The sequence below is a fragment of the Electrophorus electricus genome, chromosome 19, assembly GCF_041902795.1.
Source record: "Electrophorus electricus isolate QZ-2024a chromosome 19, ASM4190279v1, whole genome shotgun sequence".
Lineage (NCBI taxonomy): Eukaryota > Metazoa > Chordata > Actinopteri > Gymnotiformes > Gymnotidae > Electrophorus > Electrophorus electricus.
The window spans coordinates 16,035,386-16,050,849 of record NC_137515.1 but is presented as its reverse complement, the minus strand read 5'-3'; the positions used below and the strand labels follow the sequence as shown (position 1 = coordinate 16,050,849).

Genomic DNA, 15,464 nt, shown 5'->3' with positions numbered 1-15,464 from the left:
GATTTCAGGCAAGACTGCATGTAAAAGTGATATGGATGAGAATAGAAAAAGATATAATCCAAGTTTTTAGTCTTTAGACATGTTCAGCACATAGAGTATTAAATAACTGGTTTCAACTGACAATGTAAATGTAAACATTTGCAATGAGATGATGTGTGTGCGGGAAAGTCCCTGCTGTGATGCAATCAGAACAGGCACAGTCTCTCAGCCAAACCCTGCCCCTTAGGTCTGTTTTTCTTCCCTTAATTGGTAAAAGCTTCATGCATCAGTGATGTTTCTGCTAACTCAGGACTTCTGCCGTCCTTCACACTATGGCTTCCAGGAATTATGCAAAGCACTTTAGAAGGGCTATTTCTTTAAGCGGTTTTGGTTATCACCTCGTAATAAAAATTGTTGGGTAAGATGAAGTGCTCTGGTAATCACAGGGCAAGCCTAATCTTGAGTGTGGTAAGGATTATTGGCTCATGTTGCTTTAGTTGGTGGGAAAAACAGGGCCATATTTAGATCTATAGGCGTGGATGAACTAAAAGACTCAATGTTTTGAGCATTATTAATGATAACATTTGTAGTTAACTATACCAGTTTCGATGTGTGTGAACAGCCCATAAGCGTGGAGTAATCTTTTATGGTCTGTCTGGCAGTTAAAGGACTAGATTACAATGTAAACCATAAAGACAGGTGCGTCAAGTATGGGTTTAATGTTGTAGAATACTATCCCTGAAACTCATTAACATCGCTTTATCTCATACATCAAATATTAACCCACACATCCACTTTGTGTATTCAGTCAGTCAGTATTCATATGGAGAATGCACAGAGGTCTATGATTTATTTATGGCTTGGGTTCAAATTGACTCAGTGAAAGGCTGTATGTGCGTCATTGGGCATCTGTAAGTCATAAGCATACTGAACATACAGAACACGCTGTACAGGAGCTGCATTGCAATGGTAGATCTCCCCAGATCTTAAGGGAGAAACGTATGTCTGAGATTGCATAAATGTTGAGTGGTCATAGTTTGTGGTTTGCAGTGCATCTACTTTTTTTTGCTGTCATGCTTTGACTGAGGAAGTGCCTAACACAATGGTCTTCTGGTAGTGACTTTTAGCTCGGTTGTGATATTTAGCACAAGTTCCAAGGAGACTTGCTCGACCTTCGGTTGGTGTTGATGTCCTGATAGTGAAACGTGACGTCTGGTTGGCCTTAGCTATGAGCAGACCACTTTAACAGCAGCATTTTCTGCCAGCAAGGCCAGGGTATACATGTCTGCATAAATCTGCATGCATCTGGTGGATATAAAAATGAGGTACATTGGTTCCAAGCATGGTAGACTATGGGACCAGGTGATACCTTTGTCACTAGTATAAATTCATGTCATGTTACAGGCCATCTTTCCTGATGTTCTAACATGTCTCTCCAGCTGTCTGATGTGTCTGTGTGCTTAAATTGATTGTTGTACCATAGGCCAAGAAATCAAATGTAATGTGGTTGAATACAAGCCGTTGTTTACATTGGTGGTTGTAAAAGCGAGTGGCTTGCCAGCAACACATGTGTAGCGTTCTACTAGGCAATTCACTTACAGCCCCAGGACATCTGTCAAGGTAGCAGTCTGATTGTGCATCCATTCAGGTGCTTTCATATTTGCTGGTGTCTGGACACTCCATCTTAAGTGCAGGTTTTTCTTCATAGATTACAGTACAACCATGACTGCTGACCCTCAAAGGCTGTACTATAAGTTAAGTGATATTGGAGAACCTTAGTTCTACTCTCTTGGCTTCTTTACGTCATACAGGAATCGGAAATAACTCATTTTATAACTCTATCCTGCAAAACGTCCTCAAGGTTTGTAAGCCAATGTGACCAAATACAAGTGCAGTGATATCCACTAATTATCAATGGATATGAGGCATAGAAAGTAAATGCCTAACATAAGGCCCTTCTTCATGGTGAAATAAGATAATGGCAAAATAATGTTTATCAGATATGAAAGATGTCTGATGCATCTCTTGGCTACCATTGAAGTAATATTTTTGTTGTTGTTGTTTATTTTCTTTTTTCTTTTTCTAAAAAATAAAGATCATCTCTGGAGACACACTTTAGCATTGAAGCTGCTCTACTGAGCTAATTTGATATTGTTTATAGTTTGAAAATATTTTTCTCTAAAGGAAGATCATGCAGAGAAGAGTAATTGAGTCAACATCGGGTATTAAGAGATGATAACACTTAAGAGTGTGTTAGGATCATATTACCATTTGAATGACTCTACTGTGTGTTTCTATGTAATATAATACATCCAGTTACATAGACATAGACAGGAAACCCACCCTTATCTCTGTGAATTTGTCAGAGGAGGGAGCTGAATCACAAACGTCCTTTTAGCTGAGAAATCCCTATATATATGGTCCTCAACACCTTGATACCTGTTTACCTGCTGGGAGCAATGTGTTTCCTCCCACGCCTAAGAAAGGCGGGCTGTCTTACGGTAAAGGGAGGATGGGCGGAACACTTTCGCGGAAATAGACTGTTTGGCTGGGTTAAACATTTGCCTCTTTGTCTTGCAGTCTTTTTGCACCTCTGCCCTAAGGGCAGTTGCCACATTAAACAAATCTGCTTTGATCAGACGTGTGATAATGACCCTCCCACAAGTCCACACTTGCGTGGGTGAAGCTGGCATGGGGGCAGCACCACTCTGTTGCCAGCTTCAGGCGCCATACCGAGGCCAGGCCTTCAGGGAGAACCTGTACAGGCCAGCCCCTGGCTGGCTTTGTTTCAGCACATGCTGTTACACTTTTCCATCCTTCATCGCAGATGTTTTTTTGGCTGTAGACGTAATCAAGGAGCTCTTTCTGTGCTCCTGTGAAATGATACGTACAGTGAAGTAAAGTACCTACAGATGTGTGTGGGAGTTTGCTTGTAGGTAGTGAGTCCTGATGCTTCAAATCTCAAAAACCTTTTCTTTTCTTTTTCTTTTTTTTTTCTCAGCCATGACGGTCCGTATGTGTACTACTACCTCCTGTGGTTCAAGATGTTTTACCTAGTCACACAGATTTTCTCACAGCTCACAGGCTGCCACCTTATTGAAAACCTCAAATGGTTTCCATGACATCCTGTTGCTACAGACTAGGTTAATGTCAGGACCAGATTTACATTAAAGAATGCTGTCTGACAGAGTTGCTTTATTTTCTCTTTTGAGGAAGAAGAATTGTTGTCCGCTTGGAGATTAAAAAAACAACAACTCAAGAAACCTCAAAAAATGTTCTGAGATTGTCTAAGTACAGATTCTCACAATGAACTCTTGTCGACATTATCACACACATTTTTAAATACAGAAGATAAGTAGCATGGTATGTAGCATGGTTTACAGAGCTCGTAAAGCCAGAGTATCTGTCTTCCAATAGAGTTAGAAATTGTTTTCAAATAGTGTAGAAGTACTTTTCAGCTCCTCTTTTTGAAGTCTGAAGCATCATTATTCCAGTATGGAAACATGCAGAGGTGTCATTACGCCACTTTGTACTTTTAACCAAAATGTGCTACATTAAAAAGAGTTTATCTTTCGATAGACATGACTCTGGGCAACTCCTCATTTGGTATTCATTCATTAAAGAAATTCTTCTAATATGACAGAAAGAGAGTAGCTTGTTTTGTTTTTTTTGTAGTTTCTATGTGGTTTTTTTTGCATTGTCAGGCCTCCCATGCCCAGTGGTGTTTGTGACCAAGAGAGTGAGCTGCACTGACTCTGTTCACAGGCCAGCCCTGCATACTCTCTGGCTTAGTCAGGGGGAGGAACCACTGCAGTGACGTGCATGACTGCACTGCTGGCTCGCACACAGGTAACAGCTTGCAGATGGAATGCATGGCCCATCGAATCCCTGAGGAGCTAAGCACGGTGGGCTGAGGTATACGGTTTACACAACAGAGAAATTTTTGAGAAAAGGGTTGAACCCTTGAGAATTACAGTGAAATCTCTATTAAAAGCTTATGACCTCATACAGGGCAAAGCTGTAACAGTAAGAAAGTATAAGCAAACAAACGTAGTGGTGCAGTGAATGAAACATCTATTTAAAAATAAGGGTGCCTGAAACAGTCTGAATCTCCATAGTAACTTAACTTCAGGTCTGACTCAAGCCAAAAATAATCAACAAAACTAGCTTACGCAGACCCATCTAACCTAAAACAAAGACAAAACAAAAATGACAAGCCACTAATCTAACTCCTTCGCTAGCTCAAGCCCATAACAAATAATCCCAACCCAACAGAAATGGACCCACTGGGCTGCTACCAGTTTAAACATACATATAAAATGAATGCTGTATCATAGGTGGCTATTTACAAATATGCTATAATAAGTGTAGACATCAACATCCAAAGGGCAGTCTTAGTCCAAGTGAATTGTAATCCAAGCCATTTACCAAAAAATCACAAGGAATCACAAATCAAGCAATTCCCAGTCAGAGTAAGTTGGACGAGCATCGTGTTGGAAGATCTCATCGGCCAACTCCATCCCCCATATCATGTGACTGGTCAGATAATGGAAGCACAGGTGTAGATGGACAGGACTGTGACATCCTGCACAACAGAAGAGAACACTACCATTAAACAAGAGGAGTGGAGGAGAGGTGGACATAGCAGCATGGCAATGGAAATCACAGAGTGTGTTAAATCAGTCGGTTTTTATCCATTACAATGACTTCAAGATCAACATGTGGCTCAGATAACATTTTAGGAACATTCATGCAGGAAACCAGATAACAAAGGCTCTCAATCGTTTTCTTGGAGCTGTAAGGTCTGTGGGGCTCTGCAGTACAAACGTAAGAGAAATGAAATGTAAGAACATTCACAACCATGCTCCAAGATTTGACCTTTTTTACATTCATTTATTCTAGATGATTTTGTAATTGTAATTTTGAACATTTTGAAGTATTCCGATTCACACTCACTGCCACTTTATTAGGAACTCTTACCTAGTACATATACTCCCTCTTACCTAGTAATTACAATCACTATAACCTAGTAACTACACTATTTCCTAGTATATACACTCTCTCCTACCTTGTACAGTCATTCTCTCTCTTGCCTAGTACATACACTGCCTCTTTTATGCAGTGCATACACTCCTTCTTATCTAGTACATACACTCCTTCTTATCTAGTACATACACGCCCTCTCTTACCTAGTACATACACTCCTTCTTATCTAGTACACACACTCCCTCTCTTACCTAGTACACACACTCCTTCTCTTGCCTAGTACACATACTCCCTCTCTTACCTAGTACACACACTCCCTATCTTACCTAGTACACACACTCCTTCTTACCTAGTACACACACTCCCTCTCTTACCTAGTACACACACTCCTTCTTACCTAGTACACACACTCCCTCTCTTACCTAGTACACACACTCCCTCTCTTATCTAGTACACACACTCCCTGACCACACTATTAGTCCTATCTGTTGGTATCCTCTGCCCCATTTGTCACTGTCAGGTTGTAAGCACATGGCCACTTGTTCCTTTAATTTATATGTTAATGTCTCAGCTGGGTTGATGGTAATTTGCTACGTTGGTCCTGCGGTCTCAGTAACCGATAAGCACTGAGACCAACTGTAAATGGGAACAAGCTAGCTAACTCACCTACATATATCTAATTGTATACCTACAAAATGTTTCTACTCTGCCCTATAGAATTATGCAGTAGAATATAATAGAATTATATCAAAACATTTTACCCTTGTCTTATTATGCTTAAACTACTAACCTTTGCCTGAGCCACATTAAATGACCCAGGAGAGCCATTATCATTTTGCGTGTTTACGAAAAACGTTGGTCACAGTTTAATAAAACAGTATGATGCAGAGATAGCCATGATACTGTTTATTGTGTAGCACACTAGATAAATACCAGTGAACTGAGCCAGCCACTGACCGGCACTGAACCAACTTTTCCATTCTACCTTTATTGCATTCTTGTGAGCGTTGGTTCATTTCTTAGCTTGTTTTGTATGGCTTTATGAGTCATATAAGTAATTGTTGTTTCAGAGATTGCTGTTCTGTGTCAGCTGTGTCTGTAACAGCATTAAAGAGAGATTTTATGGAAAACTGATTTCTGAAACAAAAATTGGCATTTTATTAAAGAAGATGAAGCCATTTTATAAACAATACCCAATCTTAAAATTAATACCCAATAAATTAAAATGTTAAATTATTCGCAACAAAGAAATGTATCAGACGTTTACTCTTAAAGCTTGTTCCTTGACAAGGAAAAACAATCATTACTAACATTGCAAATTAGGCCAATAATCCATGTACTGAAAATGAGCACCTAGAGTTTAGTTTAATCTAGTCTAATTAAGTTAAACCAGATAGTTTAAAGTCTGTATGAGTTACTGTAACACTAGTCATCTTTTATGCGAGCACTGCGCTCCAAAAAAAAAAAAGATTCAAAGTAGTGTTTAACATTGCTTGATACACTTGAGACCCGAAGTGCTTTTGTATTCTTGAATACGCCAAGCAAATGTTCCCGCTGACTCATTAGAAGCCTTTTACACATTCTCTGGTGTGTGTGTGTGTGTGTTTGTGTGCGTGTGTGTGTGTGTGTGTGAGAGAGAGAGAGATAGAGAGAGAGAGAGAGAGAGAGAGAGAGAGGAGAGAAGAGGAGATGGAGTGAGATAGATAGAAAGAGAGAGAGAGAGAGAGAGTCTGTGTCTGTGTGTGTGTGCATGTGCATTTGTGTTGGGGGGGGGGGGGGGGTAGTGTTAATGTGTGATATCTTGTGCCTTACACCATGAGACTGCTCTGAGGGCGTTCCTGTGATTCAGATGGCCTGGGTGATCTTGTTGTAACACACAGACACACACACACACACACACACACACACACGCACACAGAACTCCTTGGCAGTATCAGGTTCTCTGTTGCAATGAGAGCACTTACTTCTTGACCAGTTTATCAAATATAAATTAAAAAAATAAATAAATAAACAATGCCTTTGAGGCCACTTTTAAAAAATTTCAGAAATGTCAGGTTTGTTTGTTACTGCCTGCACGAATCATCAAATTATTACTGTACTGTGTAATTTTTTCTAAGGGTCAGAATGTAGCAGGATTAAGATGTATCATATTAAGAAGGTATTACCTTTATGTAGCTCAGTCAGTATGAGTTTAAAGTGTATGAGTGATGTAGGTTTGATGGCACTCAGCAGCTGATATGAACATTTTATATGTGAGAAATATTACCAGAAACACCCTGGTGCTATTTTGCATTTTGATATAGACAACCTGATGAAGAGACCATGAGCAGTTGCCTGCTAGATCCTGCTTGTGTTTTTTTCTTTTGTTTTGTATATGCATACATATGTGATACATTCTGTGACCCATTGGACTCATGACAGCTAAAAGCAATTCACAGTGTCAATACAGTACAGTTGCTGGTGTGTGCTGAATAAAGATCACACCTAACATTCGGACACTTTATGAGGACTACAGGAAAGCCTAGAATTCCCAGATAGGTGGGCTTTTTCAATCATCCATTAGCATGTTGTTTCACTGCGCTTTCATCCTATTCAAATTCATTTGTTTAGGCAAGCTTACCGCTTGAACTTTTTTGAAGAACCATAAGATGTTGTCTTTCGTGGACTATAAAGGTTATGTGTAGTGGTGGTGAGGGCAGAAAACAAAAACAAAAACAGGTTTAGCACCGCTCACAGGCAACAGCACATCCAATGTAACGTGTTTTCCTGGTTTTGTTCTTCACCTGAACAGACTTGGACTTTATTCAACCCTTATTTTCTTACATACATAATTATGCTTGAGGAGAATAGTGAGGAGGGTTGTGCGTGTGTCAGAGAGAGAGAGAAATAAAGAATGAACTTTTTATTTATGTGAATCTATTTGTGTATTTGTTTTAAACATTACCATTCAGGTGAGTCCTGTATACACTCTTTGTGTGGTCCATGGACAATATACCAGTTAAAAAGCAGCGACAAGGTAAATATGAATCCTTGAGTGAAAGTATACACATCCTTGGTGATTCTGATTGAGTTAAAGTACAAAAGCAGTTGCTTTTGTGTCCAAAACCCAAACCCTGTGTAAATTAAAATTAAAACTGTTGTGAATATACTGTATTATTAAGACAAACAACAAAAGCACAGTAAAAGGTACATAGCATATGAAGTGTTTCATATTCTTATGAATATTTTAAACTTTAAAATGTAGTGGAGATATTTGTTTTTAACTTCAATACAGCATGGGTAACTGATAAAGGTTGTCAAATACAATAATGAATTACATGTACTTAGTTACTCTCCCCCACTGAAAGGAGGATGTTGAAAGGTCTTCAGTGTCTGCACAGCATAGTTATATGCATCTGCTTCGCGTTTAACATGACTTAAGCAAAAAGTGATTACAACATACACTACCAGCCTACGCCTTATAAAGCTACTCTAACACCAAAGTGCTTTAATCTAGTTACATGAGTAATACTCACCTAAGCATGGCCTATACAATTCATACTTTTGCAGTAGAGATAACAGTGACAGAACAGAGTAGCAGACATTTTATTGCTTTCATTTTCAGCAACGACTATGATTTTGTTACGCTCTGAAAACATTTCCTCCACTGTTTAATGTGAGGTGTGTCATTTACGGAACATGTTTTTGTGTGTTATGGGATTTGCTGTACTAGTATAGCACGAGGATAAAGTCAGACATTTCAAACACTGAGCACGGCACATACCTCTGCCACTCTCTTACCCCACCGGTCACGTGCCGGTGCAGTGTTGACGTCTTCCAGTTTTTCTTCCCTCCCCACCAGGGTGCTTGGCTGCCTTTGCGTGCTGTGTGCATGTGTATGTGTGGGGGAGGTGGTGTCAAATTCTCTGCAAGCGGTTTGGGCACTGGCCGCCAAACGTCGCTCTGAACGTCTTTGTCACAGAATCCCCCATATGTATTCTGCATAGGAGAAGCATCTCAGTAGACAAGGCAGATCTACTCCAGCTAGATTAAAGCGGTTCTGACTGGAGTTGGTAGGTTTGCAGCTGAAGACCAGACACACATTTAGGGGAAAAGAGATTTATTTCACCACAGATACAAAGATGTCATACTTGACGCATGACCAGTTTTGAGTGGCGAAATTGTCACTAATATGTACAACAAGCAACATGTACAAAAATACTAATGTGTAAACAACGATGAGCAAAGAACAGACATGTTGTGGAAAATTGTCAAGTAGTGTGTTTCCATAGTAACCACACAAAAACTTGACAGATGGAAACTGCAGCACAGTTTGGTCACTCAAACATTCCCACGTAGTTCTGAAGTGCTGTTTCCATTATTTCTGACACCACAGTGAAACCACCATGGACCTGCCTCATTAGTGAGCCATAACTCACCTGTGAGACACACATTCTCTGACATTTGCACACACAAATATAATTTGGTGAGTCTTTCTCTTAAGCAGCCTTTAAGGAGCTGTTTTGGGGGTCACAGTTATGCTGCTTCTTTCTGGCCCTCATTATATTTTTAAAAAGGCAGTGTTCAGTAGTGAATTTGTACAAAAAAAAGTTTCAAAAACAATCCACCAGTGATTGCAATACAATTACAGATGATAACAACACAAGAAAAGTAATTAAAGTAGAAAAATAGTTTTTATAAACACATGGAACAAGAATGAGTTTAACATTAAACACAGATCTAAGCAGTTTCACAATGCTTGTTACAGCTGTAACATAACCTTGTTTTGCTTTTCACTACATAGCATTCATATGAATTTTACAGATCACACAATTTGTTGGGACTAGGCTCCCTTTTATAACATGTCAATAACATCTTTTTCATTTTTATGAATTACATCAAATTCATAATTTGTTTTAATTTACATATTTTACTCACTTGCAGAGTAGACAGTATATAGTATCTTCATCATCTTCAATAACTGAGATGCTGCTTAGTGCTAAGAGCAGCAAGTTGGTGTAACAAACACAAGTCTAGTTATCAAAATGCCCTGTACGCATAACCAGCCACACAAAGTAGAAAATAAAGCGTTTCTATTCCAGCTATCAAATATCTGTAGCATCCTCTGAGGGCCTGTATGGCTTTTAATTTATATAAATAGAGCTAAATAAATTGAGACATGTAAAAAGATAAATAAAATTGACACTGCAGTTTAAACATTAACTCTTTAAAACTGAGGCAAATCTTTGCTGTTGTTTCAAAATCTAATACCAATCTTATAAGCGCATCTTATATTCTAATGAGATGCAGTTAACTAATGCAGAATCAATGCACACAAAAACTATCCTCTGTAATAAAATACTGAAATTGGAAGGTTCGTGTTGTCCTCCAGTCAATGACGCAGGCATCAAGCATGTCTCAGCACAGCAGCTATGACCATAACATTGATCTGATCAATTATACATTTTATTTACAATCCAAGAGAATGCAGCTCAGAGTCAGATGGCAAACAAGCTGACAAGCCCACAAGCGGGACCGGCAGTAAAAGCTATGGTCATGTGACCATATGTGGCACAGTGCTGGCTGTCCCTGGTAGCATGCCTGGCACATCAGCACTGAGTTTAAAGCACTTAACAAAGGCAACAGCACTTGGCATTAAATAGTGGTCTCAATACACCGTCTTACACAGGCACTCTCTGAGCTATCTCTACCAGCATATAAAAAAACTCCTTACAAAGAAGCACTCAGTAGAGGTAACTTTGGGTGTAAACATACTCCTGCCCTACCTTTTTATGCCCAGTTCTGATTATTTAAGCGACAATAATGATAATACATGTTTAGAAAGATCATTCCCAAAGATAGCACATGAAACGTATTCAGAATCGGTGTAGCTTAAAGATTGATTGACAGTTGATTTCAGCTCATCCTGGACACTCAGGAGTTTTCGGCACGTCCGTCTCGCCAAAGCACAGTTGCGGGAAATGGCCGGAGGTGCGATTTTCTGGCTCTGGAAAAAGAGAAGTGAGGCTCTGCTCCGTGAGCCAGAGCGGAGTCTTCAAGTGCAACCGCAGACATGGCCGCAGTCCTTTGAGAAAGGCCTGTACGGTGACAGTGGGCTGCCCCCCCCTCTCCGTGGTGTGTGCTCCCCCTCACACAGGCAACGCACCGCCCTCAGTCCTCTGTGTCGGGCTGCACTCCCAACATGCCGTGCAACTCCTCGGCAGCGTAGCCCAGCAGATTCTGCAGGTCGCAGACGAACCGGTACACGTAGCGCTTGCCCATAGTCTTGTGGATGATGTTCTTGTCGTAGTAGTAGCGCAGGCCACGGCTCAGCTTCTCGTAGTTCATCTTGGGCTTGTTCTTGCGTCGGCCCCAACGCCGTGCCACCTGCGGAGCGACATGGAGCCACGTTTGAGATCTCGTGGCAGGCTCGTGAGCTGCTGCATCGATGCTTTTGATTCGTCTTTGTTGGTATTTGTCGTTTTCCACCCCAGCCCTCTTACCTCATCAGGGTCGAAAAGTTTGAACTCCCAGCCGTCACCAGTCCAGCTGATGATACTCTGGCAGCTAGTGTCGGTCAGGAGCTCTAGGAGGAACTGCCACAACTGGATGGGGCCACTCCCTGGATGGCAGGCAGACATTTCGTTACCCTCTGCTCTGACTGGCGCTGTCTAACCTCCCCTGCGCTCAGGCACTTTTTCAGTGTGCCAGCAGTGAAAAAGCCTGTTGACGTTAGAGAAAGTCTCTGATGTTTTTTTTCACCCACCTGTGAATCCAGCAAGCACTGCCGCAGGGATGACAGGCATGCCCTGCTCCAGCGGTTCGCTCTGCTCCTGGACGTAGTCCTTGAAGGAGACCCCCTGCTTGCCCAGGCCCAGTGTTGCCGTACTGTACTCATCATCGAAGCTGTCGTGTGATGGCACGCGTTGGGCGTCGGCAAGAGACGACTGACTGCCCCAGGAGCGTAGGACACCAGCACCTTCGGCACTGTCCACACTCTCCACAGAGGCCTGCTCATGAGATGAGACTACAGCACAAAACAACCAGACATTAGTTTATTTAAAATCAGAGCGGGGATGATGCTTATTATTTATATATGCGTTGATTGTAATAATCTGGTAGGTTTATAGTATGATACAGTCATTGTCATTATCATAATTGTTGGACTGGCAGGACACCTGAGGAAATTACATTTTTACTAAGCAAACATTGGCTTGAGGCAAAACTGAAGACAGAGGTACTCACAGGGTGCGGTGAGGCGTGGAGCTGCTTTGCTTTCCGAGTACTCCTGGCTGATGTAACCGACATTCACTGTACTCAGCTGAGGTTTAGGGAACACTGAGAAGTCTCGGTCAGAGAGCATGTGGGTGGGTTCCTCTGGAGTCGCAAACAATTCCCTCAGAAGACTAGCGCTGCCCTCAGACACCCGGAGCGCACACTGCGTGTCCTCCAAGCCGAAACCTTTGGGACAAACACACACACACTTATGCTATGACTTCTCCACACATACCTGAAAAGTATTCATCTTCTAAAATAACCACCAGTGTTCAGAGGTGTGTACAAAATGACTCCCAGAGTATGGAAGTCAATTTATCATTGGTAAAACTCACTGCATTTATACTGCTTTACAGAAGTTATTTGAAAGAAGTCCTACCGACAGAGTTGTTGCTCATCCAGGTTGAGGCAGTTGGAGCTGGGCGGGAGGATGCTGTGACCTCACTGCTCTCCTGACAGGCTGTGAGAAGACAAAAGTGACAAGGTTGCCAGGGGAACTTCTCAAAACTGCTGGGCGGCAGGGAAAGACGCTTCTAACCTCTCATCATCTGCTCCAGGTGCTCCCAGAGGATATCGCCCACAAAATCTGGGGCCAGGTCTAGGAAGCCCTCCTTCCCCAGGTCACACAGTTCCTGCCCACTCATGTCGAACTTGAAGAAGTTTACGTTGGTGAGGCTGAACTCACTGGAGGCCCAGTGCAGCCACTGCTGGACATGCTGCTTACTCCACTTCCGTGGGTCTGGAGAACCAATGTTTGAATGTAATGTTACCATCACCACCTATTAAAATTCAATTAAATCCAGTATAAATGCTTCACATATACATTACGAATGCAGCATTTCAGTAGGCTGACGGAAACTCACTATTGGAGATGCCACAGATACGCTGAACTTTCGAGAAGCCATTAAAGCTGTCCTTCAGAGCTTGGCTCATTACTGCTTTGCTGCAAGGAGTGAGCAGAGGCACGGAGCATGGTCCCAGTTCTGAGACACACACACACACACACACACACACACACACACACACACACACACCACAACACTGCTGAATGAGTAACTCAGTAATTCTTTTGCATTGGTCTGAAATGCATTGTTGAGGTTATTGTTAATGGGGTCAGTGTTTCTGTTAAAACCGCATTATCTTTTGCTTTGTCGTGGTTCTTCCTGTTCTTTATAACTTCTTAGTGGGGTTGAAATTCTAATAAAAAATTAAGACATAGTTGTTTCTCTTGGTTTATACTAAGGTCTCACCTTGTGAAACACACTCCAGACCTGATGGGACCTCTTGAGCTGCCTGCTCCTCCTCCACTGATGGATAAATCCCAGAGAACAGAGACATAGGGTCTTCAAACAGTTCAAAAGCTGCCTGCCTCTGTAAAATAAAAGTAAATAAGTATTTTAATTATAATAGGTAAGTAAAAAAAATATTCTAATTATTGTGAAGAACACATGAAAAAGCCATTTTATATCTAACTAGAGGAAAGAAGACATTAAGAATGTATTGTTCACTAAGATCTAATTGATAAGTACAGTAATTAAGCTAATAAAACCCAGACAATGAATCATTAAACTTCAACCTGGCTATTGAGACTCGTACTGGTAATATACAGCAGCGGGTAAAACCCAGAGGGCACGCCTTCTCTCAGAACTGACTGCATTGTTCAAACTCTGGATACCAACGTGAACCTTCAGCCAACTCCGGCACATGACCATATTTGGACCTTCCTGTTCCGATTTAGCAATGCTGCGCGTGGGAGTCGGCCGCGCTACATGAATCGAGTTCTCTTCCAATCGGAGAGCAGCAATTATACGCTCTTCAAATCAGGTTCAATCTTATGAGGTTAGATGAGCTCCGACACAGATATTTAAATACAGGTTGCATGTAAGATGTATAATATCATTAAACCTGTGCGAGGGCACAGATAAATACAAAGCCAAATATTACCTACGACAAGCTAGATTTTCTGTAGGATACGTCCATTAACTGATAGGTGTTATGGCAGCTGAAGAATAATTTCAAATTTACACTTACCACACCGGATTCTCTGTACTTAGATTAGTCGCTAATTCTTATGTTAAAATAGCAAGAATTAAAACGCAGCCATCACTGTATCATAAATTAGCCGTGGAGCAAAGTTTAAGGGAGAAAGTCGTGGCTTGGGGTTCAGTTTCACACCTGATTTTTCTAAACTCGTCTTGAAGTGTCAGTGAGGTGTTCATGCAGAAAACATGTATCTGTTAGGTCCAACGTATAAGGCTAAACCGGGGCTAAAACTGTTCCTGTTTACATGTTTTGATACAGGAATGGGCTCAGCCCTTACCTTCAAGCAGCGATAGCCCGAAGACAAGGGGATCACCTGGTCCATGCTGAGGTCGCACATTGGAATCTGGGAATGAATCAAGAACATGTCCGATAACAATCTGAAAATCAGATTCGAATCCCTGATGTCACATTTTAAAAGAGTGAACTTTAAACTAAAATAAGGTGTGCCAAAGAAAGGTCTTAAATAATAATAAGATGATTATCTTTTTTTTTGTTTCTTAAACTGTCAAATCTTTGTTAATCTTTGTCACCAGTATTTTATATTTCGGTTTTTAATTGGGAAAGAATTCGGGTATTTCTCACAATTTCACTGGGTCTCAGAAATGACTCATGCCCAGTCGTCACTAGGCGGGCGGTCCCCCGAAATTAGATCAGCGACCACCAAAATGTTAACCACACACATCCCGATCAAAGCATCAATTACATTATGCATTTCTAAAATTAAGTTGTAAAAATCAGTTAGATTGTACGTTGTAGGTATCTCATCCCAATGTTTTGATTTACCTAAACTGCCGCCATCCTATTATTTGAATGCAACAATTTCAAATAGTCTGTGATGTTGGGGGATTTTTATATTGCTTCAAGAATAACACAGTGTACGTATAGAAGCTTTGCGCTGTAATCGTTCATAATATCAAAACACATATTACGCAGTCTCCCTACAGATTACGTAGCCAAAGCTCACTAACCTGTTGATTGTTTCCGAGCCAGCAACGATATATCCAATGCCAATGAGCGCAAAGCGACCAGTTAGTCCTTTTCCGAGTGCTTTGATCCACAATAATCGCGGTATTGAATTAGCAACACAGTACATTAATCTTAGTCCTTTCCTGTGGCTCGATGCGCAATCCGTCTCCTAAATGAAGAAGTGCGTGTTTCTTTTGCTCTTTTGAGAGCGCGCAGCAGGTCGGCGATGGGAGGAG

The 15,464-nt window shown here is 41.2% G+C and overlaps 1 protein-coding gene across 1 annotated transcript; it reads right to left on the bottom strand.

Moving 5' to 3' along the window:
- Positions 1–9,047: 9,047 nt before the first annotated feature.
- On the bottom strand, positions 9,048–15,464 carry ets2 (ETS proto-oncogene 2, transcription factor). Its single transcript, XM_027017010.3, has 10 exons — positions 15,231–15,464; positions 14,540–14,605; positions 13,470–13,590; positions 13,083–13,202; positions 12,758–12,958; positions 12,599–12,679; positions 12,190–12,405; positions 11,711–11,971; positions 11,448–11,566; positions 9,048–11,331 (listed from the first exon to the last, which is right to left on the bottom strand). Exons 2-10 carry the CDS (start codon positions 14,597–14,599, stop codon positions 11,116–11,118), a joined length of 1,395 nt encoding a protein of 464 aa, XP_026872811.2. The 5' UTR covers positions 14,600–14,605; positions 15,231–15,464; the 3' UTR covers positions 9,048–11,115.